The sequence below is a fragment of the Quercus robur genome, chromosome 5 (assembly GCF_932294415.1).
Source record: "Quercus robur chromosome 5, dhQueRobu3.1, whole genome shotgun sequence".
In the NCBI taxonomy this organism is placed as follows: domain Eukaryota; kingdom Viridiplantae; phylum Streptophyta; class Magnoliopsida; order Fagales; family Fagaceae; genus Quercus; species Quercus robur.
In genome coordinates, this window is record NC_065538.1 from 64,988,645 (window position 1) to 65,015,891 (window position 27,247).

The following is a 27,247-nucleotide window of genomic DNA, read 5'->3' on the forward strand; positions in this document are numbered from 1 at the left end:
AAAGTGTTCAGACATGAATGATCCAAAACTTTAAGAAATACAAGAACACATTTTACAACAATAAATGAATTTGAGGAATAATACATTCTCTATAACAACAATGACCAATTGGACAATTTTTCTTAAGAAAATTATTGGATTAACTCAAATATTTGGGAGGCCAAGCCCTATTTTTGTGAGCTAATTTTTAAAATATTAAATATTTCCATTTAGTATAAAGATATTTTCAAAAAATTTATGTAGCTTTGCCCCTGAGAACAACAATGAGACATTATTTATATATACTATAAAACCAAAGTCTTTGATTTTTGATTGACTTCTCCATATTCTGCCACATTAGATTTGCTAGCTCCATAATTTTCACATCAGCATTTTCTAGTTATATTTTTTTAAACTAATTCGTTTCTTTAAAATACCTATCATGGGACTCCTTTTATGTGACTCTTTTCTCTTCTCACTTGCTCCATCACCTTGCCCATTCAGACTTTAGAGTCTTCTGTTCCAAGTCTCCTTCTTAAGCACCCTCAGCATTCAAAGACAAATCTGCAACTGAAGCCAGGCTTCTCTAACAAGCAAAATCCGAACCTGAGGTAAGAATTCTAATTTGCTTTTGTGATGCCCCAATTTGATTGATTGATTGTGTGATATGTGTGGGTGTGTGATGAGTCCCACATCGGGTATTTACTGGGTAGAACTGAGCTTTATTAATAACTACAAGGAGCCTCAATGGTGACTAGTCCTTTTGAGGAATAGCGCAGATGTGGCTAGCGCTTTTCCTTGGGTCATTACATATGGTATTAGAGTTGGCCCGGTAATCCTGTGTGGACTCAGAGACACTACCCCACAAAGTGGGCCCTAACGAGGACGTTAGGGATTTAAGTGGGGGAGATTGTGATGCCCCAATTTGTTTGATTATGTAATGAGTGTGGGTGTGTGATGAGTCTCACATCGGGTATTTACTGGGTTGAACTGGACTTTATTAACAACTATAAGGAGTTTCAATTGTGACTAGTCCTTTTGAGGAATAGCACAGATGTGGCTAGCGCTTTCCTTGGGTCGTTACAGCTTTCAATAGGAACAATGGGTTCTCCCAATTTGGAAGGCATTTGATATCCCATTTTGAAATTGTGCCTTTTCAAAGTCTAACTTTTTAAAACTCACTTTTTATAGATAAAACTTTTTGAAATAAACCATTTAAAAAACGGTTTAGGATAGGTTTGAAATAAAAATTGTAATGTAGCTATTCTTTAAGTTTTTTTTTTTTTTTTTTTTGGGATAAGAGATTTTGTTTAGGAATAGTTGTTTTTTTATTTGGTTGTGTTTGAGAGAAAGTAGATTCCTACAATTAAGGAGGAGGTAACAAATAGGAAAAATGTGTATCTAAAATTCAGATAAGTATAAGTCAAAAAGCAATTCATTATATTGTTTGGCAATGTTACGTACTGTTTAAAAAGCTACCCATTATAAATATAAAAAAATTAACCGGTTAAAATTAGATGTGCACCAAGGTAGAAATAGATAGGAGCGATGCGGACACGGAGGAGAGTAACAGAGAGAGAGAGAGAGAGGCGATGAAATCAAAAACCTTCAAAAACTATTTTGCAGACCCAAAAAACCGTTAACCGCAAAACAAAACCCAATTCTCTTCTAAAAACTGAAATTAAAACCCGTTACTCCTCTGCCTTCTTAGAAACCCAAAAATCAAAACCATCTCCTTCCCCCAAAATCAAAATCCAAAACTTAGATGAGAAAGAAGTAAGCGATCAGAGATGCCATTCTCACGCAACACCGTTTAAAAGTGATAAAATATAAGGTTTCACTACGTTAAAACACTGTTTCGAACCGTCTTGGTATAAAAGGGTACTAACCGCTTAAAAAATAAAAAAACAACAACAGAGATTGCTACACGGAGAAAGGAGAGAGTGATCGAGAGAAAAGAGTGAGGGATAGAGAGACAGAGATAGAGAGAAGGGCGATGAAACAGAGAGAGGCCGAGAAAGAGAGAGGCGATGAAATAGAGAGAGGATGAGGCCTGGGACACGGAGAAAGAAACAGAGAAAGAGGCAGAATGGTTAACACTGCATCGATTGGGCACCATACATTGCTTTTTTTCCATTTTTTAGATTTGGGTATGAAATGTTACTTTTTGATTCAGTTTTTTTGTTGGATAGGTTTAGATTTGATTCGTTTTTGCTTTAGGTTTCTGGATTCTCTATCAAAATGTTTTTTTTTTTTTTTTTTCAATTTTAAATATGATTTAGGCTTTTGAAGGACTTGATTTTGGTTTAGGGTTACGTTTTTGGTCCAGCACCACCCATCTTCGGCTCCATTCAATCACAGCCTCAACGGTGACTTTGATTCCCTGTTCGTTCTCTGGCCGAGTTCGTCTCTGCAACAGCATATTTTTGAAGGTATGTATACTTTTTTCCCTCTTCAAATATTGTTTTTGTTTTCTGAAATCTGCCATGTTTTTTTTCCCCCTTCAATTTGGTTATGAACTTATGAGTTAGTTTTGGGTATTTTGGTTGGGTTGGTTTTGATTTAGGTTTTTGGGTTAGATTTATGTTTTGGGTTTTTGGGTTAATTTTTTTTCTTAACTATAATCTATATCTATATCCATCTATTTTAACATTATCTACTTTTATTTAACCAAACCGTTTCAAATAAATTTTTCCCACCGATTGGTGTTCTGTTGCCTATAATAAATTACATTTTTTTTTCGGTTGCTACGTTGCTGTGAATTGATGCTCTAACATTTTCAGGTTTACCTATAAGAAAAAAAAAAAAAAAAAAAAACCGACATTCATAAATGCCTCTCACTATTATTGAGATCGCTAATAAGGGGCAGCGAGAGTCAGACTATCAGAGAGGGAGAGAAAAATCCATTGTTAGACCAATCTTTCTCCAAAATATTACAGGTAAAGTTCTTTATATTGTTTTATACAGTTGCCAGTTAAATATGATTTAGGCTTTGGTATTTTCAGTTGACTTGATTTGGGTTTAGAGTTACATTTGGATATGTATTTGTTTTTTTGAGTGATTAGCATAGGTAGTGGGTTTTGATCTCACTTCAGCATGTACTAATTTGATTGGGTGCATTGTGCTCTCTTTCATATTTCAATAATTCAATCAAAAGTGCATCTCCTAACCGTACCCTTTTGCAAGAATATAACCAGATGTTTTTAACTCATAAATCACCATTGTTTCTTTCTCTCTATCTTTCTTTCTTTTCTTTTTTATATTAAGTTAAGGTTCAATTCATTTGTGGTTGCGATTTTCTTTCTTATGTGTTGGATGAAGATGGGGAAGGAGGGCAGTAGTTTTGGCTTAATCTTCTTCTGCTTTGTTTAGAATTAGTTTTCTTCTGAGTTTTTGGCTTAATCTCCATATTTATATTTTGGCAACTGTTTTTGTGGGATTGCATAATCTGGTGTATTCTTCTCCATCACCCAAATTCTGTTTGAGCAATCAAGAAGTAAAGCAAATTCTGTGGAAATATTCCTTTGATATTGTATATGGAAGATGTAGCGCGTCTATTTTTGGATTGAAAATTTTCTACTTATTGTTGGGTATTGGACATCAGTACATGGCAGATGAAGTGCATCTGTTTTTTGCGAAAAATCAAAGCTGGAAGAGGAAATCATGGTGGAGAAAAGAAATAGGATTGCTTTTATCCATGTCTGATTAAAAGATGGAACAAATATGGAGATGATAAATATGTTCACAACCTGTATTGATTGATTGGTTCCTATGATTGATTTAATATTATTATAGAGTGAATTGGGGAATTGAACCTTTACTTAGCATTTATCAGATTTCAGTGAGACAAAATCTTATTAGAATTCTCTCTAGGTCTCGAATGAAATTTATTTCACAGCAATGATTTTGTTAGATTTATATTCAATGGGACAACCACCTGTCTTCATAGATAATTTATAATATGATGAATGACCCTTGGTGTATCAATGGGACCAACTTGATCATAAAAAAAATAATATAACCCATCATAAATATATGATGAACGGTCCTTGGTGTAAATTATAATAAATTTGCTTGAATGGAACTCCAAAAATTGCTTAACGCATACTTTTCTGTTTCTCTCCTTCTATTTGATATCTGACTCTCTATCTCTGTGTTTCTTTAGTTCATTTATTTTATTTTATTTCAGGTATTGAGTTTCTGGTCTGCAATGTTTATAGGAACACAGATTTGGGAAAATCAAAGCTTCAGCCTTACCGGTTGCGGTACAAAATACTAAACCGAATGAGGAACAACCACCGAGGAATGAATATCAAAACCTTCATTTGTATCTAAGAGGTACAAAATACTAAGTCTGTTTTGTTCATTTTTTTGTTGTTTGGTAATGGGTTTTTGCTGAATGAAGTGGTCTGTTTCTATTGTTTTGATATCTTTATTGGTTGAGATATTTTCTGACCCACACCATTTTTATAATTTGTAACTTGGTCTTTACGTTAGTGGTTTTAATACGTGATTAATGGAAATTGTCAAATTTCATACTATTTGGATCCTAAGGCTAAGACTGGGTTGATTGAATAATTTGCTTTTGTTGGGCATGTAGAAAGATCTGTGAGGAAGAAGCTTAACTAAAGGATTGAGCTCTTTCAGGTCACATGCAATCACAGCGTAGACCCATGTATCTATGTGGATTGGATCAAAATGCCTGTGGAGGTGAAACTTTTGTAGTGGATTCGAATTGCAAAGAGCCCAAGTTTAGGTATATATTTTATTTTGAATCCATAATGTTTAATAAAATGCTTGAAAGAAAATTCATTAATTATATATCTATCTTGATGAATTTATAATTTATTTTCGTTTGTACAGTATTTTGTTTGGGACTAGAAACAATTAAATTTGTGAAAAGTTGATTGAAAGAACTTACAATTACAGATACACAACTTGCGTTCATTGGGTTTTCTTTATTGTTGCTCATGCTGATGTTGGTTGTATGATGTATCAGCCTCTAATTGACACAGGTGGAAACAAATTAACTTACCTTTGGATAAAAAAGCGGTTATTTCTTTAAAGGTATACTTTGTTTTTAACTGTTGACGGTTAAGGATAATTTAAAAGTGAATTTTTAAAATGATTACCATAATCTACACATATTATATATGTCTTGCTTATTGCAGACTTTTACCATGTAGATGGAAGCAAATTATCTTAAGTCTATGAAATGAGATGTGCTTAGGGTTAATAATTATATTCAAGTTTCTTTAGAAGCCTCTAAAGTGACACTCCATATTATCCAGTAATATTTATTTTAAGCAGAAAATAACTTCCTAGATGGGAATATTTAAGAGTCATGTCCTTCAACCTAAGAATACATGTGACAAATGTAAAGTGTGTGCATTAATGCTAAGTATGACAAAAACTAAAGAGCGATATGGATATGATGATTTTATTTTACTTTGAAGAAAAAGACTATATATTGCAATGATTGTTATATTTAGTTTCACTAATGATTGTTATTAATGATTTCTTTTTCAGGCATAATGGCTATAAAACTGTGTTATTAAAACTTTTGGTTTTGTATTGCTTTACAAGTGTAATCTGTGTAGGACAGTCAAGCTCCTTTGTTTGACTTGCTCTTCCTTTACGTTTAAAAAGGTACTACTGATGCTGTAATACTATATGCCTCTTTTATGCAGCTTAGGTTGTATGCAAGGTTTGTTGCAAGAGGATATATTAGTTCCTAAAGCTTGCAAAAGTGCTTTTGGCTTTCAGTAAATTTCTGTTGTATCTATAGCAATTCAATATCTTAAATTTTGCCTTTAAAAACCAGGCTTTTCCAAGTGGCGCATAGAATTGAAAGACTTTCTACATTCTTTTAGCCAGTAAGACTTTCCTATTAAGTGCCACATTAGCTTACTCTCTTCAACCTATATTTTAGCATGCCTGAACTGCTACACAATCTCTTCTAACCTCTTGACATTTGCTATTTCTGTCTCCACTCTTTCCCATACATTTGATCATTTTGCTATGAACTCATTTGGCCTTAACTATAGGGTTTGTCTTGGGTGATAATATTTAGGTTCTATTAAACCATTTCTTTTGTTTATTTTTCCATAATAATTCTGTCAGTAAGAACAAATGACTATATTTTCCAGGTGTTTATTTTTCCAATAAGTATTTTATTTTGTAATTCTCATTTGATCCATCTTCTTTTGTTTCTATACAAATAAATCTCCTGTGGTGGAGCTTAATGCTCTAAAACATTGAAAGAGAATCACAAGTAGCATATGCAGTCAATTCTTCCAATGTTCAACACATTTTTTCTTTTGTTTTACTTTGTGGCAAATAGTGATGTCTTTATTTAACTTCAATTGAACTGGTGCTGCTTTTTTGGTTTTATTGGAGTCATTTGCAATTTGTGGAGCCAAGGATAAATGTTATGTTAATCAAAAACTGTATTGATGGAGCATGTAATTACAATTTTTTTGGTTCAATGACAATTAGCGCTGCCCCTATATAACTTCAAGTGAGTTGATGCTTCCTTTTTTCTTTATTGAAGTCATCTACAATTTCTGAAGCCAAGGATAGATGTAATGTTTATGGAAAATTGTATTGATGCAACATGTAACTAATTAGTGAATGCCATTAGTAATTTGCATTTAGCTTTTGTCTCTTTCTTTTTCTTCTCCTTTTTTCCCCCAAATTTGCTTTAATTATTACAATTATTTAATGCATTTATAAATCTATGACTTCCCTCTTTAATATTTCCAATAAACCCTCCTTCCTCATTTACTACTTCTACTTTCTATTTATTCTATTGAAGTGTCATATTATTCATCCAACTCACAAGACTCCTCATAGGTCCCATTAAAACACAAAATGGTTAACATTTCTCCGTTATTTACTCACCCATTAAATCAAATTCATCGTTTTGGCCTTCCTTTAACTCTCTTTGTTTGGACTCTTCCTCCTTTCATCAAATACTTCAATGCCCGCCTCTTCAGAACTAAAACCCATTAATTTGGTTTTTTATATTTATATATAGATTTTCAATTCTCCTTCTCCGCAGAAGTTGCCAAAGTACAAGCAGGGTTGGAAAGTCTCTTTGAGGTATTTTTCCTTTTTTGTTTTCCCTCATTCTTCTTCAGTTTGTTTGGTGGAAATTGCATTTTCTCCCATTATGTAGAAGTTTAAATGTTTGATCTGCATGTTATAAAAATCTCTTATAGCTCGCTGCTAAAGTGAACCAGTGTAATGGGTCTTTCAAAAGTAAATTATCATTTTTGGACAAGGCTTGCAGCTTGATATATTATTGTTCAATTCCTGATACTCTTGGAATATTAAAAAATGTGATAAAAATAACATAGATAAATAAAATAGAATGTTGATCTATTTTGTAAAATGCCAATGTAATGCATATTTCTTCTCTTTCTCTTTATATTCAACTAAATAAACTTTTTAAATATTCTAAAAGTATTTAAATTGATTAGAATGGATAAGGTCAATATATGAAGCTCAAGAAGCTTTGCCAAAATAATAGGGATGATCTTTAGCATTAGCAAACCAATCATTGCTGCAATACTATTGGGGTATGACCCAAGAGAATTGTATCTGCATTTAACTATTGAATTTTGGTGTTATTTTTATTTTTTTTTTATTTTTTTTTTTCCTTAGGAATTTTGATGGGAAGTCAGTAATCAGTTTTTCATGGCCTTACTTGGATGTTTTCTAATGACTCTTTGTAATGTACACATTTTGATTACTTAAAAATTTTCTTGCGAAAGCTGAATTGGATCTGCCGTTAACTCTTTTTTTATCAGGCTTGGTGCATCACAAAGAGGTCCTCTCTTCTCAACAATGTTCAACTCTCTATGCATGGTCAATGTAACAATTTGCCTTTTATGTAATAATAAAAATAAAAGGTGTTTGGCTTCAGCTTTGCTAAGTTTTTTGAGAAAGAGCTTTGCTAAGTTGATAGGTTAATTTTCGAAAATCATTGGTTTATATGTTGTGCTTTGGGTGAAAGCCATAGACCTTGAAAAGATAAACGGTTCCAAAGCTACTGCATGAACCTTCGGAGAACAGTAGTAAAGTTGATTTGGAAGAACAATGACTTTCTTAGTATCAATCAATGCCCATGTAACTAAAGTTCAATTGGCAATGAGTAAAAAGTATTAATTTTTATGCTCATGAGAGTCACTTTTTTTTTTTTTTTTTTTTTTTTTTTTTTACTTTTTCCCTCAAACTTCTTAATGAGAAGGGAATTTGGCATATAGTTACAAATTTTCAGGGGAAATCAGCCTACTAAGAGTTTTTATTTCCCTATTGCATATATGATAATCCAATTATGCGAATTTTTAGAAATTAAGATGATATTCCAAGTAGTACCTCAGCATAACAAAGAGATTCTTCACCATTCCATGGTATTACAAAAACAAATATTGGTTTCAAACAAGATTAAAGATTTAGCATATGAACATATGCATGATCTAGATATTTACATAATTTTTTTTACAAAAGCATAAACTGTATGATCAATTGCAAACTAAATCATGTTCAAATGTACACATCTAAATGTTGCTCTGACCATGGTGTCATTTCTCTTTCCTACAACAATTCAGGTTTTAAAAATGGACATTTATAAATAGTTGTCTTAAAAGCAAACCTTTTATAAATGGGGTTTATAGCAAACTTTTCATAATTCAAGTTAAAAGTTATTGACCACTTAACTTACAAAATATATAATACATTATATCCAATCATACTCAATTAGAAAAATAATTATATAATTTTGAGTTTAAGACTAATACTTATAAGCTTATAAGTTTCACGTATTTATTTCTTCTTTCACTTATCAATTAAAAAAAATGTCAAAATTTTCCGTGCATCGCGCAGGTATACGACTAGTTTTGGATAATAGACATTCCTTATTTAAAATATTATAATATCTATTCTGTAACCTACATAATTGTAAACAGTATAAAGATCCCGACATAAGGTCAGAAATATATAACCAATAGTGTCAATTGTCAAGAACACAAGCTGGCTACCGACCTTGAAGCCTTGTAATAGTAACATCGTTGACAGAATTTTTTTTTTGGCAGCTTTGAGATGAATCTGTATCTAAGGCAATCTGCCTTTCAGTAAATGCCGGCATCTTTGGACGAGGAAGATCAACAATCTCACTCTTAAGCATGGAAATAACAACAGATATGATAGGCCTATCTTTGGCAAATTCTTGCACACATAACAAGCCAACATGTATGCATCTCAACATCTCTATTTCAAAGTATGGTTCATATATCATTGGGTCAATTAAGGCTATCATGTTCTTTGCATTCCACAATTTCCATGCCTGGAAACATGAAAAGAGGATTGAAATTTTTAGCATTAGTAATGAAAACTATTTGAGGATTTAAAAAATATGGCAATGAGATAAGGATGACTTACAAATCCTAAAAGGCTCATGGACTGCTCATCATTATAAAAGCTAGAGTTTCTTCTCCCACTTAGTATCTCTAGTAATAATACCCCAAAGCTAAAAACATCCGATTTTTCTGAAAATTGCCCTCCCATTGCATATTCAGGAGACATATAGCCACTAAATTTTTAACAATAAAACACATCAAAATCTTATCATCAAATATTATTACTAGTATCTAAATGAATTAACCAAAACAAAAGGTACTTACTATGTTCCGACAACCCTATTAGTATTGGCCTGGTCTTCATTATTTCCAAAAATCTTGGCCATTCCAAAATCTGATATTTTTGGATTTAGCTCTTTATCCAACAAGATGTTACTTGCTTTTAAATCTCTATGAATAATCCTTAATCTAGAATCTCTATGAAGGTAAAGTAGACCTCGACCAATTCCTTCAATAATGTTGAAACGTTTTCTCCAATCCAACAGTTTTTCCTTGTGAGGATCTAATGAATTTAAAAAAAAAAAAAAAAAGGCATTAAGAGAAACTCACAAGATGAAAGGACATGAAATATGGTAATAGAAGTTCTAGTGGTGAAGTTATAAGAGAATTGCAAAAGTTTGTTTAATTGAAGTATCACAATAGTGAAAATCGTTCAAAAGTTTTAACGGTAATTCCTATGCAAAAAGCTTTTATCACTCATAGTATAATACACTGACATTTATATGTAGAAAATTTAATGTTGTAAAGCATTTGTATTATATGAATGGGCATCAAAATTAACTAACCAAAGAGGAATGCATCCAGACTTTTGTTTGGCATGTATTCATAGATCAGTATTTTTTCTTCTCCTTCAACACAGCTACCAAGAAGCCTAACAAGATTCCGATGTTGAAGCTCAGAAATTACCACCACCTCATTCATAAATTCTTGTGACCCTTGTCCAGAGGCTTTAGAAAGTCTTTTTACTGCAATCTCTTGTCCATCCGACAATTTCCCCTATAAACAAACATCAAAAAGTTGATTAGACATTCAAATTATTAGACAAGAAACCTCTAGTAGAGTAACCATTACCCTGTATACGGGTCCAAATCCACCCTCCCCAAGCTTGTTAGATAGATGGAAGTTGTTTGTTGCACTAGCCAGTTCCTCCAAATTGAATAGCGGTTGCTCCTGGACTTTAACTTCTTCTCTGTTGAATAATAAGATCTCCGTTGCTTTCTTTTTCCTCGCTAATGTCCATTATAGTAGTCAGTAATGAAACATATAGCAACATTTACTAGTCCACTGAGCTAATTTAAGTGGGAATATTACCTTTTTGTTTTACCATCCACCTCCACAATAAATAAGAGCAGATGGAAAGGAAAATTGTTCCTGTGATCACTGTGATTGTGACAATTTTTTTCACATCTCCTTCTTTACCTGTAAATCAAGGGGGGAAAAGTATAATACTAGTTAAAAAAAAAAAAACAAAAATAGACTGCAAAACGGTGTTAAGTAAAGAGTCTTTTTACACTGATTTACTTGGTTGAAGTTAAAAGACGAAGTAACCTAGCAATTGTAACATTTGCGGATAATTTGAAGCCTAATTTTCACATAAAAATATAAAACAAAAAAAACTTACCAAGTTCTGAGTAGGCCACACGAATGTAAAGATCGACTCCAGAACTAGAGAATTGCTGTGTATCAATTAGTTTACTTGTCCAAGACATACAGCCAATACTAGTGTCATATGCATATGCTATACAAGAACAACTCTCCAAGCATTGCTCCCTGCAGTTGTTTTCAAAAGCACTTGACCAAACTGCAATGTCTGGCACTTTCATCATATTCAATTTCAAAAAGCCGTCTTTTTTGCCTTCTTCAACACCACTAGTGTTCACTCTCTCACACTGCAACGGTGTCCTCCTAACACATCCACTAGTCCAATTTCCTTGATTCCATTCTTCTGTATTATTTGGCTCGAACCCCTGGAAGCAGCTGCAAATTGGTGAATTCTTTGGATTACAGGTTCCAAACGCCCCACACTTGCCATAAACATCACACTCAGTCTGCAAAGCTGACCACCCAATATCCTCACTCCCATTATTCCAATCTTTTTGCACTAGATTCCCTTGTGAATTCAAGGCAATAATAGATGGGATAGTCTTGTCTGCAAAATCAAAAGTTAAATAAAAATTTCCATCTTGTTCGTCTACAAAACTGAATCCGTAAAGATATACAGAATTCATATCCGGTATTCCAATGAAATTCCGACTGTTCCATGGACCACTGCGCCAATATGGGCTACCGTCGTTCCAAATGAATGCTTGAGGAAGACCAAGAGGTTGAATACTGACAGAGAAGATTCCAATGGATGGATCAGAAGGGCTTTTCCAAGATGTAATCTGCACTTTCTTACCTGTTCTTACATTAGCACTAAGCTTCATCTTTGGCAAGAATGTATCCGAAGGATATTGGAAACTTTCCCATATGATTGTCCCTGTAGTGTTTTCTTGCAAGACCAGGTTCCCTGAATCCAAAAGCTGGGCACTTGAATTCGGAGCAGAGTTTGTAACATTCGCTGACCAAATTACCTCCTTTTGTCCATTTAGTACCACAAGAACTCCGTCCTCAGATATAGTAAGAACCCCAGAAGAATCCCTAAGAGGTTGCTGTCTGTTAGCTACCCATACAACTGTAAATACAGAAATGCTTTTATGCCATATTCCAACATATCGATTGGTAGAATTTTCTGGGCTGAAGAATCCCAGGTTGAAAGCACTCCCATTAGAGGTTATATAGTCAGGGTCTTTAATGGGCTGAGAAGCTGTGATGGTGTCTGTTGCAGAACCAAATTCTAAACAAACGCAACATAGCAAGACCATAAAAACGGACATACCTGTATTTCGAACACGTCCCATAACTTGTTCAATGCTGAGAATGAAGATTTTAGATGCCAGGAGCATCATCCAGTCATTGCTCCTTTTCATTCTTTTCTTAATCAGCTGCGTAGTTGAACTTTCTATTACCAAGTCAAAGCAGCCTATATTGACTCAAATGTGAAACAATATTCATTGTCAACTTGCTCGTTTTTATAGCAAAATATTTTGAAATTAGATGCCCAATGGATTGCATTCACACACTATAAAGACTTGTGAAAAAACTCACAAACTTTCTTCTCAACAATCATTTCAGCATCAAACCACACAATGGCTCCATGGAAGCTTCCATGATCCATCTCTAGGAAGGTAGTTGAATAATTTTCTTATTTTGACATTATTTTTATTGTTAGATTTTCCATGATAAGTATCATTTATATCCACAATTTCACAAAAGTTAGACTAAATATTTTTTTCACACTCCTTTATATCCACCATGTCATACACATTTCCACAATTAATGCTAAAATTAATATACCCATTTTAAAAAGCAGAAAAAAAAAAGTTCATATCTAAAATATAAAAGTGGATGTGCGAACAGTGAAATAGATATAAAATAGCGAAATAAAAAAAATTAAAGCCTTAAATGTTATGAATCATTAAAGGTTATTTTAGAATCCGCTTATTTTGCTGAAACTGAAAATTTTTGTTAAAAGTACTGTAAATAAAGGTAAAAGTTAGCTAAAATAGTATAGTGGGACCTATGAATAGTATAAAAAAGTACAGCGCGATAGCAAAAATAAACTGAATAGTAAAATAAATTGACAAAAATAATTTTTGTCAAATGCACACTAAATGGACAGAATTCGATGTTGTTAGGTGCTCCATGCATATTGAACTGGCACCAGCGGTCCAGTCCACATGGTAAAGGCCCAGCTGTTTGGGCGTGTCACTGTTAGCGTAGTTTTGGTCTCTTGTTTCAAATAGAATTAGGAGAAGGCAATGATAAGCCCATAAGAGGAAGAATAAATTTAAAATTAAAAAAAAAGAAAAAAATATATATATATATATATATATATATACATATATAGTGCAGTGTCTCTATGAGGGCAAAGAAAAGAAGAGATTTTCTTTAATAGTGAAACATGTATAGATTGATTAAAACTATTATTTAAAAAAAAAAAAATCACATAAGACTAAATTGGGACCCAACAGATGTCAAGATAGATTAGTTTTCTATCTTAATTTATTTGAGAGGCTTTCTTGGGTTTGTTCAAAATGTGAATAAAGTGCATTCTATAGAAATTTTTTGAAAATATAGTTTCATTCTTTAGATATCATCCACATGTCATAGAATAGGTCCTTCACTTTTTTTTTTCTTATAAAATGATAACTTTTTAATTAAAATTCAAAAAGACTGCTTGTGAAGAAATTGTCTAATGCGACATAAAAGTTCATATATATATATATATTTAATTTCTTAAGAAGTTACACATGAGAAATTGTAGCATTTAACGTTCCCATGCAGCATGTAGATGGAACATATCTATTAGGAACGTACCAAAAAAAAAAAACCAATCAGACTAGGGCTAGGATTGCATTTGGATATAGCTGAAAACTCATGCGTCTGGCGTTTCAGCATTTTTTTTTTTTTTTTTCACGAGTTTTAGCTTTAGAGGACAATTAGCCCTGTTCATGCACTGTTGAGCACTATTCATGGGATCGACAACCACTTTATTAAAAAAAAAAATATTAAAAATGGGTCATACAACACTATTCATACATTTAAAAATTATTTTGCTACAGTATTTTCAGTTTTCAGTAAAATAAGTTATATCCAAATGGACCCTAGAGCTCATATGGACGTGATTACAAGAGCTAGGTGTTTAGGAGATAGACTAACTTTTTTTTTTTTTTTTTTTGGTTTAAGAATACTAAGTATTTTAAAACACACACATGGAAAGAATGGAGAAGGTCTTAAAGAAATTGATAGTAATATATATTTAAAAGGGCCTAACTCTTAGATACACAATACAGGCTTTAAACCTCTTTAACTCTCATTCATTTTCCAATGTGGAATTAACCCACTGTTTCTTCTGTTGAGAATACTAAGTATTTTAAAATACACACATCACATTAATAACATATGTTAATCTTTATGAGCACATATATATCAAATTAGTAAGCCAATAATATTGACTAACTGATTCTAAGAGCTTCTTTTCATGCTTCCTATCCCAGGTGTTGTTTCAAATCTTTGCATTATTAGAGCATTCACATCAAAGGTTTTAAAAAATTTAGCATTTTAAAACCCACTTTATAACATTTAACACATCACTTTACAATACACCCAACATCAAAAATTCTATTTTTTTACCACTTCATTTAAATATTCTTTCTTTATTATTTTTTATTCTTCCTCTCTCTCCCTTTGTCTCTCTCTCTTTCTCAACCCACCACCTATGCCACAACCACCACAAACCTACCACCCATGCCACAACCAACAACCCACTGTCGCCTCCACCAGTCACATATACCCATCATCACAAACCACAGCCGCCCCCCCCCCCCCCCCCCCCCCCAAAAAAAAAAAAAAACCTCCACCATCACCTCCTTGGAAACATGTTTGCACATATATTTTGCATGATTATACATTTTCTACTCTTAACATAGTTTCATCCTACAACATAATTCATTTGTACAAAAGAAATGAATTCAAAATTTTACTAGGTTTTGAATTTATTTATCATAATTTATAGCAAACCTCTAGTCCTATCTTTCACAAGTTCATCAGATACAATTAAAGCAATAGTAGCATAATTTTGAGCTTACTAGAGAATAATGGGAAAGTTTTTTTGCTAAATCAAATGGCAAGAAAAAAAAATCTTAATGTTGACATCGTTTGTCTTAGAGGGGATCTTTTGGGCCTTGGTATCATCTAGATTTCTTTCACTGCAAACTTTGTTTGCGGCTTTGCTAACTTGTCTAAAGTGAAAGGAGTTGATGCCTTGAATGAGATGGGTTTTAGGACACTAGAAGTGTTAGATAATCATTTAAAAGATTCAAAAATTGTCACCATTGTGAACCAACAAAACCATAGTGGTTAAGCAAAAAATGGTTAAAATTGTTAAGATACAAACATGATTAGTTTGAAGATATGTGTGGTGGATTATTGGTATTGGCTATAGTTATCCATTACTTATCCATCTATAACCACTGCCCCCAGGAGATTCTTGGCAGTTGGACCATGCAATCGACTCCCATCGGGAGGAATTTGTTAGTCAGACTCTATCTCGTCAAGGTTCGAGTCGTAGTTTTGATCTTCAAATTAAGCTTGGACTCTCAATGTTATCATGTAACACATACATGATTTACAATAACTAATAACGATATAATTTTCAATTTCATCTCTTTTGATAAATTTTTGTCTTTTTTTTTTTTTTTTTTTTCTTTATAAGTGGTTTTCCTCTCAGGAATAAGGTTTTTATGGTCATCCTGATATTTGCCATGTGAACCACTTTTAAGTTCCTAATCCTTGCTTTTAAACCATTTCAAATAAATTTTAAAATTCTGATCTTGCAAATATTAGATGATTCATGTATAAACATTTAATTGAGGATAATATCTACATTTAATAGCAAATGTGCTTAAATTTATTCGTTTATATAACATAATTTATTAAGTTATTTATATAATTATTTTCTAGTATACTATTCTCAATACAAGAATGGAAGAAAAAATTAATTGACATTGAGAGATGACTGATAAAATCATAGTGATTCATCTTAGTTTTCTCATTAAGCATTTTATTAATATTTGTCAATGTTTATTTTTATTTTTATTTTCATTTTCATTTTAATATTTTGCTTGTGTTTGTAATAGTGTTTATGTTGGAACATTTATTTTGCATAATTATACATTTTTGTTCTCTCCACATAATTGTATCACCTAGACACCCCATTTTGCAATCCAATTAAACCTTATCTAAGGGCGTAATGGTTATTTCACATCCCAAGGACAAAACTATAGTTTTGATTGTTTGATTTCCATAGGCTTCACATAAATAAATCTTGAAGTCATAATAATTAATACAGCGTGTCATGAGCTCTAATTGGACTATTGGATTAAAAAATATCATGAAATCAAAATTTAATGGTCATGATGCATCCACATGATGGAATCTAATTACATGTGATTATGAACAATTGATTTTGATCGGTCCCAATGACATCTTACCATCCTATTTGTTAAGAATAAAAGCAATGGCAGGATTGCATGTACTTCATTAATCTAGTTGTCAAAGCAATGGCCATGCACATCAATTTTCTACTCTATAGAATCTGAGGAAAATTAAACTGTCGTGCTACATGTTATGTTGAATCATCATAAGCAGATGAACCAATTCTTTCCAGCGGATATACAGAGTTTTGCAAGGATGGCCTTGAAACTATGGACTTTTCTAGGGTATTCCGTCATTATTACTTTGGAATGGATGAGTTATAGTTCAACCAGTAAATAAAATTTTGTATTCAACCAAAGAAAAAGGTGTTGACTGTAGAAGAAGCTCAAGTGATGGAAAACTTTAAGCTTCTTTTTAGAATTTCTCTATCACACTGCATCGGCATTGTTCCATTAAGTTAAACATTAAAAAAAATCAAAAGCTCCTTTAGCTCTTTTTTCATTTGATATATAAATTACACACTACAAAAAATTGAGGCTATAACAGTGTATTTAAACCGTAGTTACAACCCAAAAACCGCCGGTATAGTTTTAGATGGGCTATCCCAACGTTTTTTTTCCGACGCTTCCTAGCGCTGCCTAATGAATGTGACAATAGGTCCAGTTGACCTACAATGGCGGTTTTAAAACTGCTGGTATAGGTCCCGGCAGTTTTGTAACCATATACCAGAGTTTTTTAGAAGTTTACATTTTTCATTTTTGTTTATAATGTTGCAAGATGAACCCGTTTGAGTAATCTATAAGGATTAAAATCCCCATTTCTAATACCTCGAGTTTTTTCTTTTTGGCCATAAGATGGATATGGATTTCACCCACTCTTGTTATCTTGATGTGTTATGTTTCTTGTTGTGTTAATAGGCCTTGTAATTTAGTGATATTGTTTGTTCGAATCATCCTTCCCTATTGTTGTAACCAATTTTTTTTAAATAAAAAATAAAAATCTCTTAAAAATAAAATCTAGTAAGTTGTAAATGCTATTGTTAATTTATTGATGAAGAAAAAAATCAAATTAAGGGGACCTTTTGGGGATACTACTTACATTGAAAAATTTAGAATTGTTATACATCTACAACAACCTGTCACAATATTTTCACAATAAATAATATATCAATCCATTATAATTGTCTCAAAAATAAAAATCCATTAGAACTTAAAATAAAATAATAAAATGTTATATTATATCAGGAGCTACCATAATTGAAAACAGGGTATTATGGAAGCTTTTAATACTTCGAGCATGAGTTTGTTGTGTAGGCAGAAAAAATCCAAACCTTTAAAATTCAAACCCATTTTTCTCTAATCTTTTTCCCAAATCTCCTACTTTATTTAATCTTACCATTACCTCTAGCAAACCTTAACCTTCATATCAACACAATTGAGACTCCTTGATGGCAAAATCAAAATTAAAATACCATAAACTTTCTTCGAAAAACAATGAAGTAGAACTCGACAGGATCATCAATCTACCAGAATGTCTTCTCACCCACATCCTTTCCTTCTTTTGAACCCAAAACACAATAGCTACTAGCATTTTATCAACTAGGTGGAAGCATCTCTAGACTTACATCCCAAAACTCGACATGGACAGTGAAGAGTTTGACATAGTTACCAACTGCAAGCATATTGTGTTCAGAATTCTCAATGTGCAAAAAACACCTCAAATGCAAATTTGGTCAATGCCATTATAGTCTCAACTGAAATGTGATTCTAAAAAAATCTACCTTCATCATGCTTAAACCTTCAACTTGCTTTTGTGTTAGCTCACCATTCTTATGCAAGATTGAACAATTCTAAATAGAAGATATTTTGTTATTAAATATAATGGCTAACCAAATACATTAGAGAATCCAACTGTGTTCATATACCCACATAGAGGAGAGAGAAGGAGTATGCCTCGGCCGAGTGGATTGGGGCAGAGAAAAGATGGAATCACCACCTAGATATGGTCTAGGAACCATAAAATAGCGCCCTTACGGGGAAGGACTAGTCTAACTACCAAAGTATGGGTTCAGAGTTTAGGTATGGGAATGGGAAGGTGTTAGACACCCAACCCCGCCCAACTCGTGGGTCGGCTTCTAGTCATTGGGTCTTACATCTTAATCTCATTAAAGGCTCATTTAATATTGTTATCTATACTCACACACACACACGAGCATAAATCTTGCAATCAACATGACATTTCATCCCAAAAACCCTAACATAAATCTATCATGGAAACTCACACCAAGCCTAGCATACATCTATCATGCATATCATATCATCTCATCCATGGTAGCAAACATCAAGATATCACAAGGGTAGAAACATAGACATAGAAATATCAAAGAAACATGTGATTGTATTCTAGATATTAAGAACACATTGTTAGGACATATGTGATTCACTTGTTAGGAACATATGTCACTATTTTATGTAATTGGTTAATCTTTTGACAAAACGTACTTTACTTGTATTTGGGTAGATCTAGAATGTATTTAATATTTCAAGAAACTTTTTTTCAAGATCAAGTGTTGAAGCCATACAAGTCTGTCCAGGATTTAAGCTGAAAAGTTTCTGTCATTAAAGCTCGACAACTAGCCATCTATCGAGCTTAAAAGAGCTGCTCAGCTCCGTGGCTCGACAGTAGCTCGACAGATAGGGTATCTGTTGAGGTTTATGAAAAATAGATTTTCAGTTTTGTTTTGACTCCAATCCTTGTTTATATGTTTGGGCTTTCTTTTCTCACAACCTTAGACATATAAAAAGATTATTTTAAGGGCCGTCAAAGAGTACACAAGTTGCACAAGTGTTGAGCAAAGTTTGTTTAAGCAATTTGTGACCGGAGACACAGTTTTGTCCTAGTTTATCTTTCTTGTGAAGAAATTATTGTGTTTGTACATCGTAGGGTTTTGTGACCAAGCATCTTCTTGATCTTCATCATTGGGATGAACTGAAGAACTTTGTAGCCAACAAACTTCTCTAGTTAGTGATTGAAGTCGTGTACTGGGATCCGCGCAATTGATTAGTCACGTACTTAGAGCCATGCATCAAAAGGAGAAATTGTCACTACAGAACAAGTCCAATTGGGTATTAGGGTAAGGGTTCAACTGTAGGTTGGTATAAGGTATTGGGATTCCTTTACTTGTAACCGCTTGTTGTGATAATAGTGGAATTTAGGGAGTGGTGACCTTAAAATCATCCGGTGGGGTTTTTGTTGTGTTGGTTTTCCCCATTTGTAAACAAATTACCGTATCAAATTTATTTTCTATTGCATACTTTGTTTATTGGTGATTTGTTTGTGCTACCATGCATTTGCATGTTAATTAACTTAATTAATTCACTTGGCTAAATTAATCGGTTAATTTGTCAATTCATTTTTGGCCTATCAAGTGGTATTAGAGCAGGCACACTTTGATTAGGGTTAATCTTTGTTGTATTTGATCCATTGACCCCTGTTGTCATGGCTACAACCAACATGAAAAGATCTTTTAATTCAAATACATCTTGTTTTTCTAATCTCTGCTTGTTTAAGTGTCTCAGGAAATACAAGTCTAAAAGTTATTTGAATTCACTTGTGATGACCATTGTAAAAGATCTCAGTTTGCCTAAGAAGAAACTAGACTGTCTCAGAATGAAAATGTGCAAAGGAGTTCGTCTGAGAAGAGTGAAAGTTAAAGGTTTAGCTCGCAAAAGGTACATGAGAGAGAGCACCATTCCTACTGATCTGTCATCTAAGCACGAAATGTGTTTTATGATGAAGTTCGCATTTAAAGTTATGGACACGTGTTTGTGGTACCTTGACAGTGGATGCTCAAGATACATGACTGGAGACCAATCTCTCTTCAAGGTTTTTGAGTCTAAGAAAGGTGGCAATGTCACTTTTGGTGATGGGAGCAAGTCACAGATTAAAGGAAAGGGAATCATCTCTCTACCTGGACTGCTGAACATTGTGAATGTTCTATATGTGGAAGATCTGAGGGTGAACCTGTTGAGCATAAGTCAAATATGTGATCAAGACTTTATGGTGCTATCTTAAAAGGAAAGTATCTTGCCATGGATAAGTCTAGAAAGAAACTCATAAGTGGTGTTTGCACTCTAGACAATTGTTATGGGTTGGTTCCTGATGTTGATATTGTGTGCAATAGCATTTGTTTGCCAAATGAAGGCCTATGGCATCAACAGATGGGACATGCTAGTTACAAACATCTTTCTATTGTATCTAAGCATGAATCAGTCTTAGGGATACCAAAGCCTAGTAGAATGAGCAATGTAATGTGTGGACCATGTCAGCTTGGGAAATAGACGAAAGCTAAGCATCCGGGCACTCAGACATCAGCTACATCTAGACCATTGGAGCTTCTACATTTGGATCTTATGGGTCCAACTAGAACCGAGTCTCTTGGTGGTAAGAGATACATCATGGTTGTGGTAGACGACTTCATTAGGTATACTTAGGTCATTCTCCTACGATCCAAGTCTGATGCTCCTGAGCACATTGAAGCTTTGTGCACAAGACTGCAAAATGAGAAGAGCCTAAAGATTGATCGAATTTGAAGTGACCATGGTAAAGAATTCAAGAACTCGTATATGAAGTCCTTTTGCATAAGATCGGTATATCTCAAGAATTCTCTGCTCCTATTACTCCTCAGCAGAATGGTATAGTAGAAAGGAAGAACAGGGTTATTTAGGAGATGGCTAGAGCCATGTTACACAACAAGGATGTGGCTAGAAACTTGTGGGGAGAAGCCGTTAACACTACCTGTCATACGGTTAATAGGGTGTACTTCAGACCTGGTACCAAGAAGACTCCATATAAATTATGAAAAGGAAGGAAGCCGAATGTGAAGTATTTTAGAATCTTTGGAAGTACTTGTTTCATCCTCAAGGATAGATAGAATGTGGGAAAGTTTGACTCTCGGAGTGATGAAGGTATATTTCTGGGCTACTCCTCCACAAGCAAGGCTTATCGGGTATACAACAAAAGAACTATGAAGGTAATAGAGACAGTAAATGTTATTATTGATGAGTCTTCAGATTCCAGTTTTGAGAAAAGTATTAAGGAATTCCCCTAAGAAATTCTTCCTCTTGAGCCTAAGGAATTTCAAGAAATTGTTGAACAAGAACCTGTATCTCCAAGTACTCCCGGTACTCTCAGTGTTGTGGAAGATTCTGCAGATATACCCACTTTACTAGATTCTGAATCTCATGAAGAGAAAGGATCTTCCTCCAAGATTAAATTAAATCATCATCTAGAAGTTATTGTGGGAAATATGAATGAACTCACATTAAAGAAATGTACAGTTGATAAATGTGTTGCTAACTTTGTGTCTTATTCTTGTTATTTGTCATAGGTTGAACCCACGAAAGTTGAGGAAGCTCTTCAGGATGAAAGTTGGGTCAAAGCAATGCATGATAAACTACTTCAGTTTCAGAGGAATGATGTTTGGACTTTAGTACCTAGACTCAAGGGTGAGCACATCATCGACACAAAGTAGACATTCCGTAATAAGACTGATGAGGAGGGCAATGTGATTCGCAACAAGGCTTGGCATGTAGCTCAAGGATACTCACAAATGGAGGGAGTAGACTATGATGAAACATTTGCCCCAGTTGCCCATATGGAATACATCAGAATTCTTCTTGCCTGGCATGTCATTTGAAGTTCAAACTTTATCAGATGGATGTAAAGACTGCTTTCTTGAATGGGCTACTTAAAGAAGATGTCTATGTGGCTCAACCAAAAGGATTCATTGATCCACACTTTCCAGACCATGTGTTGTATCTCAAAAAGGTACTTCATGGATTAAAGCAAGCCCCCAGAGCTTGGTATGATCGGCTCACATAATACTTGGTGTCACATGGATTCATAAGAGGAAAAGCATATCGACTCTCTTCATCAAAAAGGAAGATGGCGAGTTGATAGTTGCTCAAGTCTATGTTGATGATATCATCTTTGGGTCGACTAAGGATGAAATTGCTCATGGCTTCTCAAAACTTATGCAAGTTGAATTCGAGATGAGCATGATTGGAGAGTTGACTCACTTCCTTGGATTGCAAATTCGTCAACAAGATTCAGGTATATTCCTATCTTAATCTAAATATGCTAAGAATCTTGTGAAAAAGTTTGGTTTGGAATCTTCTAATTCTATTAAAACCCCTATGAGCCCAAATGTTAAACTCACTGTGGACTTGTTAGGCAAAAGTGTAGATTCATCTCTATATAGAAGCATGATAGGTAGTTTTCTTTACCTTATTGCTAGTAGACCTGACATTAGTTACAATGTTGGATTGTGTGCTAGATATCAGGCTAATCCCAAAGAATCTCATATGACTGCTTTAAAAAGAATTATAAAGTATGTCAAAACCACAGCTGAGTTCGATGTGTGGTACAGCAAGGACACAAATGATGTCTTAGCTGGGTATTTTGATGCTGATTGGGTTAGGAATGCTGATAATAAAAAGAGTACATCGGGGGGATGTTTTTATTTGGGTAACAATCTTGTCTCCTGGATGAGCAAAAAGCAAAAATTCATCTCATTATCCACTGCAAAAGCTGAGTAATTGCTGCCGGTAGTTGTTGCACCCAACTCCTATAGATACAAAAACTCTTCCATGATTATGGTATTTGTCAAGAGCATCTCACCATCTATTGTGACAATACCAGTGCTATCAACATTTCTAAGTATCTGGTTCAACATTCTCGACCCAAACAAATAGAGATTTGACATCACTTCATTAGGGAGCTTGTCGAAGATGGTATTCTCACTCTTGAGTTTATTCACACCGATGATCAGAAGGTTGACTTGTTCACCAAACCTTTTGACAGTAAATGTTTTGAATTCCTTCGACAAAACATTGGTGTCATCTCTATGGATTGATCTCTTTCTCTCCTCCTTCTTCCTTATGCATTTGCATCTAGTTTTATACTTTGCTTTGTTTAACATGTTTTTGTTTGTTTTCAGTTTTGTTTATTTTTTTTTATTAAAAAAAAATTAAAAAATCAGAAAAATACAAAAACAGTGTGTGTTTTGTGTACTTTGGTACTTGTGTACCTTGGATGGCCATTGAAACAAAGTTTTCTAAACTTTGTATCTCTTGTAGCTTAGAGGAGCATCTCTATGCACAACTAAGCAAGTGAGATTTGTGGCTCTTGTTTGTGATGAGTAAGATTAAGTAATCTCTTGTACTTAACACTAGTATCACTCTTTTTGATAGGAATGACTAAAAAATCCTAAGAGAAAGGCATAAATAACCATCTCACTACTGTTGCCCACCAATCATGAAATGACATTTGTGTGCTTCAGCATAGCAAAATTGGAATGTCAAATGCTTAACATAATTGGATATTTCTTTTCTCTTTCTTATATACCCGTGCATGATTTGCTTAAAACGAAAAATATGCAAAGAAAAATAAAAATCAAAAAGATCAAAATGCTTTAAATATGATTGCAAGCGTGTATTCTAGGAAATGTGGGAGTTATAGGATGTATCTCGAAGGTGATAGTCCCCATCAAACATTTATAATTGTGTGTGAGTTAAAGTGATTTTCTTATAGCTCAAATCATCATAACATGTATACACTTATGCAATCTTTTGATGTTTTTTACACACAACACTCAATATTCTTTGTTACTCTTGATACATGTGCAGGTACAATATGATTTAGCTATCACAAGGTTTACATGTGTTAATGTATGCTCACTAAACTATCTTGACTTGTTTTTGAAATATAAAATTGGTTAGACTTGTTTAGTGTGTGTGTTTTGGGATCCATGTGCTTAAAAATTGTTGTTGAAAGATGTTTTTGAGAGTTTAAGATGTTGATTGGATAATTGGTTGAGTTGCATGCTTGATTGCATTCATATCTGTGTTTTTCCCTTCTTGAAAAATTGTTTTTAAGCAACCTCGACACCTGGCCTTTCTGTCGAGATTTTAAGCTATTTCTTATCGCAATCTCGATAGCTGTCTCGATATCTGGTGGGTCGATTGAGAAAGTTCTTGGACTTTCGATAGCTTCTTGATAGCTGGTGGATCAATCGAGCTTCTTTGATCATGTATAATGAATTCTTCTTCGACACCTCTCGACAGCTTCATTTGTCAACGTTCTATTTTCTCGACACTTGTCTCGACACTTGATTTAATACCTCTCGACAGTTGGCTCAATACCTCTCGACATCTCTATCTGTTGAGAATTACTGAGGATCTATATATTATTTGATTCAGTATCTTTCTATTATTTGAACTGTTTGAAGCTTTTCTGAGTGTTTGTTTCTTCCCCCTCACTCTCTAGTTTACGTTAGTGCGTCAATGGCACCGAAACGTAAGTCTACTCCGTCCTAGAACCCTTTGCATTCTAGGGTATCCACTTTGTCTTCTGATCCTACCCCTTCTTCTATTCGGTTCTGTGATGAGGATGCTCGAAAGGACTTCTTGGAGAACTTTTCTCTACGAGGTGTTCATTCGAAACGCCGAGTCATTTTGGTGGGCTTTGCCGACACTAACCTTCCTGATGTCATTCACAGTCGGGGTTGGGAGTCACTATTTGACGTCCAAGTCACATGTCCATTTGTGCTGATTTAGGAGTTTTACTCTAACATGCATGGACTCGATTCTTCAGTACCTCTCTTTCGTACTCGCATTCGAGGTATGCACATTGTTGTCACACCAGAGTTGATATTTGATGTGCTTCATGTTCCAAGGGTAGAACATCCTGACTACCCCAGATGTGAGCGTTTGAGGACTGTGTCCAAAGACGAGATGATCTCTACTTTCTGTGAGCGCCCTTCTAATTGGGGTGATTGTCAGTTTACACCATGTAAGGCCTTTTCTAAAGGTCCTAGATTCATGAACATGGTGATGACTTTTTTTTTACACCCACTCTCTCACTATAACTCTATCACAGAGCCTCATGCTCGATTTTTGCTTTCCTTGTTAGAGCACCTTACTATAGATTTTCCTTCACTTTTTATTCTTTCCATTAAAGTTGTGTATAGGGATACGACTACTCGTGATAAACTCATTTTCCTTTCGGCTATCACGTGGATTTTATGTCATTTTTCTGTTCCTTTTCCCTCTTTCGACCACTTCCCCATTATGTGTGCCATTGACTACGCTACCGTTAAACGAAGCAAGGCACAGTTTCGATCGAGGTGGTCTAGTACAGAAACTCCTCCCACTCCTTCTACTCCATCCACATCCGCTCCTTCCTTTTCTATGAGCGGAGTGACTCTAGAGGACATCATGGCATAGCTTCAGTTCATGGATGCTCGCCTTGACACTCTCAATGATGAGTTGTGTCAGGTGAACACCCGTGTTGGACGCATTGCTTGACGTCAGGCTAAGATGGGTGGTTATACTATGCCTTCCACTCTTGTAGCCCCTGCGGATGAGAGTGATGCTGATGATGATGATGATGATGATGATGATTTTGATGATAAGGATGATGGCGATGCTAGCTCACCCAACGATGACGAGATGTCTACTTGACACTCTTACAATTTGTCACTCGTGACAAAAAGGGGAAGTAGTTTTGGTTATGAGAGTAGTCATATTTAGGGGGAGGGTTAGCATAGGAGATTTTTATTAGGGGGAGAGTGCATTTTGAGGGATGTAGTGAGGATTACTTGTATATTTTTCTTTTCTTTCTATTTGAGATACATTTATTCTTGTACCTTAGGTCATGTGACCATTATTGACATACATTGTACTTATCTTCTTTATATGTAGATGTATGTTTCTTTCACCTATTTGCATGTGTTGTTTCTTTTCTTTCTTTATACACATGGTTCTTATTACTTGTATGCAATCTATTATTTCTGTTTCACACAAAGATGCCTTGATGAGTTTTGTTTAAAGTATTTTAGAAATACAGGTTGTCAAAGTCTACTTGCCATAAACTCTCTTCTTGCAAAGTTTTTCAAGAGTTTGTATTAGGATAGATTTTATTGTATTTAACAAGTGAATATGAGTTGAGTGATTTATGACTTCTCTCATATCTCATTAATTTGTTGTGGTTTTGTCACGGATTGCCAAAGGGGGAGATTGTTAGGACATTTGTGATTCACTTATCAGGAACATATGTCACTATTTTATGTAATTGGCTAATCCTTTGACAAAACGCACTTTACTTGTATTTGGGTAGATTTAGGATATGTTTAATACTTCAAGAAACTGTTTCAAGATTAAGTGTTAAAGCCATGCAAGTCTGTCCAAGATTCAAGTTGAAAAGTGTCTATCATTAAAGCTCGACAGCTAGCCATCTATTGAGCTTAAAAGAGTTGTTTAGCCCCATGGCTTGACAGCAGCTCGACAAACAGCATATCTGTCAAGGTTTATGAAAAACAGATTTTCAGTTCTGTTTTGACTCCAATGTGTGTTTATGTGTTTGAGTTTTCTTTTCTCACAACTTTAGACATATAAAATGATTATTTTTAAGGGCCGTCAAAGAGTACATAAGTTGCACAAGTGTTGAGCAAAGTTTGTTCAAGCAATTTGTGACCAGAGACACAATTTTGCCCTAGTTCATCTTTCTTATGAAGAAGTTGCTGTGTTTATGCACCGTAGGGTTTTGTGACCAAACATCTTCTTGATCTTCATCGTTGGGATGAATTGACGAACTTTGCAGCTAACAAACTTCTCTAGTTGGTGATTGAAGTCGTCTACTGGGATCCGCACAATTGGTTAGTCACGTAATGGGAGCCGTGCGTCGAAAGGAGAAATTGTCACTACAGAACAAGTCCAATTGGGTATTAGGGTAAGGGTTCAACTGTA

At 34.3% G+C, this 27,247-nt stretch overlaps 1 protein-coding gene and 1 long non-coding RNA gene across 10 annotated transcripts; one reads left to right on the top strand and one right to left on the bottom strand.

Annotated features, from left to right (window-relative positions):
* The first annotated feature begins 1,518 nt into the window (after positions 1-1,518).
* Positions 1,519-8,157, top strand: LOC126726693 (uncharacterized). Of its 9 annotated transcripts, XR_007656040.1 has the most exons (8): positions 1,522-2,129; positions 2,290-2,411; positions 2,763-2,918; positions 4,200-4,317; positions 4,580-4,735; positions 4,979-5,046; positions 5,509-7,083; positions 7,794-8,157. It is a non-coding gene; the product is annotated as an uncharacterized LOC126726693 (long non-coding RNA). The 9 variants fall into 9 exon arrangements; XR_007656038.1 differs by having other exon boundaries at positions 1,520-2,129; positions 4,580-5,628; positions 7,019-7,083; XR_007656036.1 differs by having other exon boundaries at positions 1,521-2,129; positions 4,979-7,083.
* A 723-nt stretch (positions 8,158-8,880) lies between these two features.
* LOC126726692 (G-type lectin S-receptor-like serine/threonine-protein kinase At1g11300) lies at positions 8,881-12,401 on the bottom strand. The gene is made up of 7 exons (XM_050432020.1): positions 11,023-12,401; positions 10,713-10,820; positions 10,473-10,630; positions 10,187-10,397; positions 9,666-9,903; positions 9,424-9,574; positions 8,881-9,328 (listed from the first exon to the last, which is right to left on the bottom strand). Exons 1-7 carry the CDS (start codon positions 12,368-12,370, stop codon positions 9,020-9,022), a joined length of 2,523 nt encoding a protein of 840 aa, XP_050287977.1. The 5' UTR covers positions 12,371-12,401; the 3' UTR covers positions 8,881-9,019.
* Positions 12,402-27,247: the final 14,846 nt, after the last annotated feature.

Bases quoted from the DNA above. Each gene is read 5' to 3' on its own strand.
- LOC126726692 (XM_050432020.1), bottom strand. From the start codon at position 12,370: ATGAAAAGGAGCAATGACTGGATGATGCTCCTGGCATCTAAAATCTTC. The intron at 10,631-10,712 runs GTAATATTCCCA...AATGGACATTAG, and splicing joins GTGGATGGTAAAACAAAAAG to CGAGGAAAAAGAAAGCAACG. The intron at 9,329-9,423 runs GTAAGTCATCCT...TCATGTTTCCAG, and splicing joins CCATGAGCCTTTTAGGATTT to GCATGGAAATTGTGGAATGC.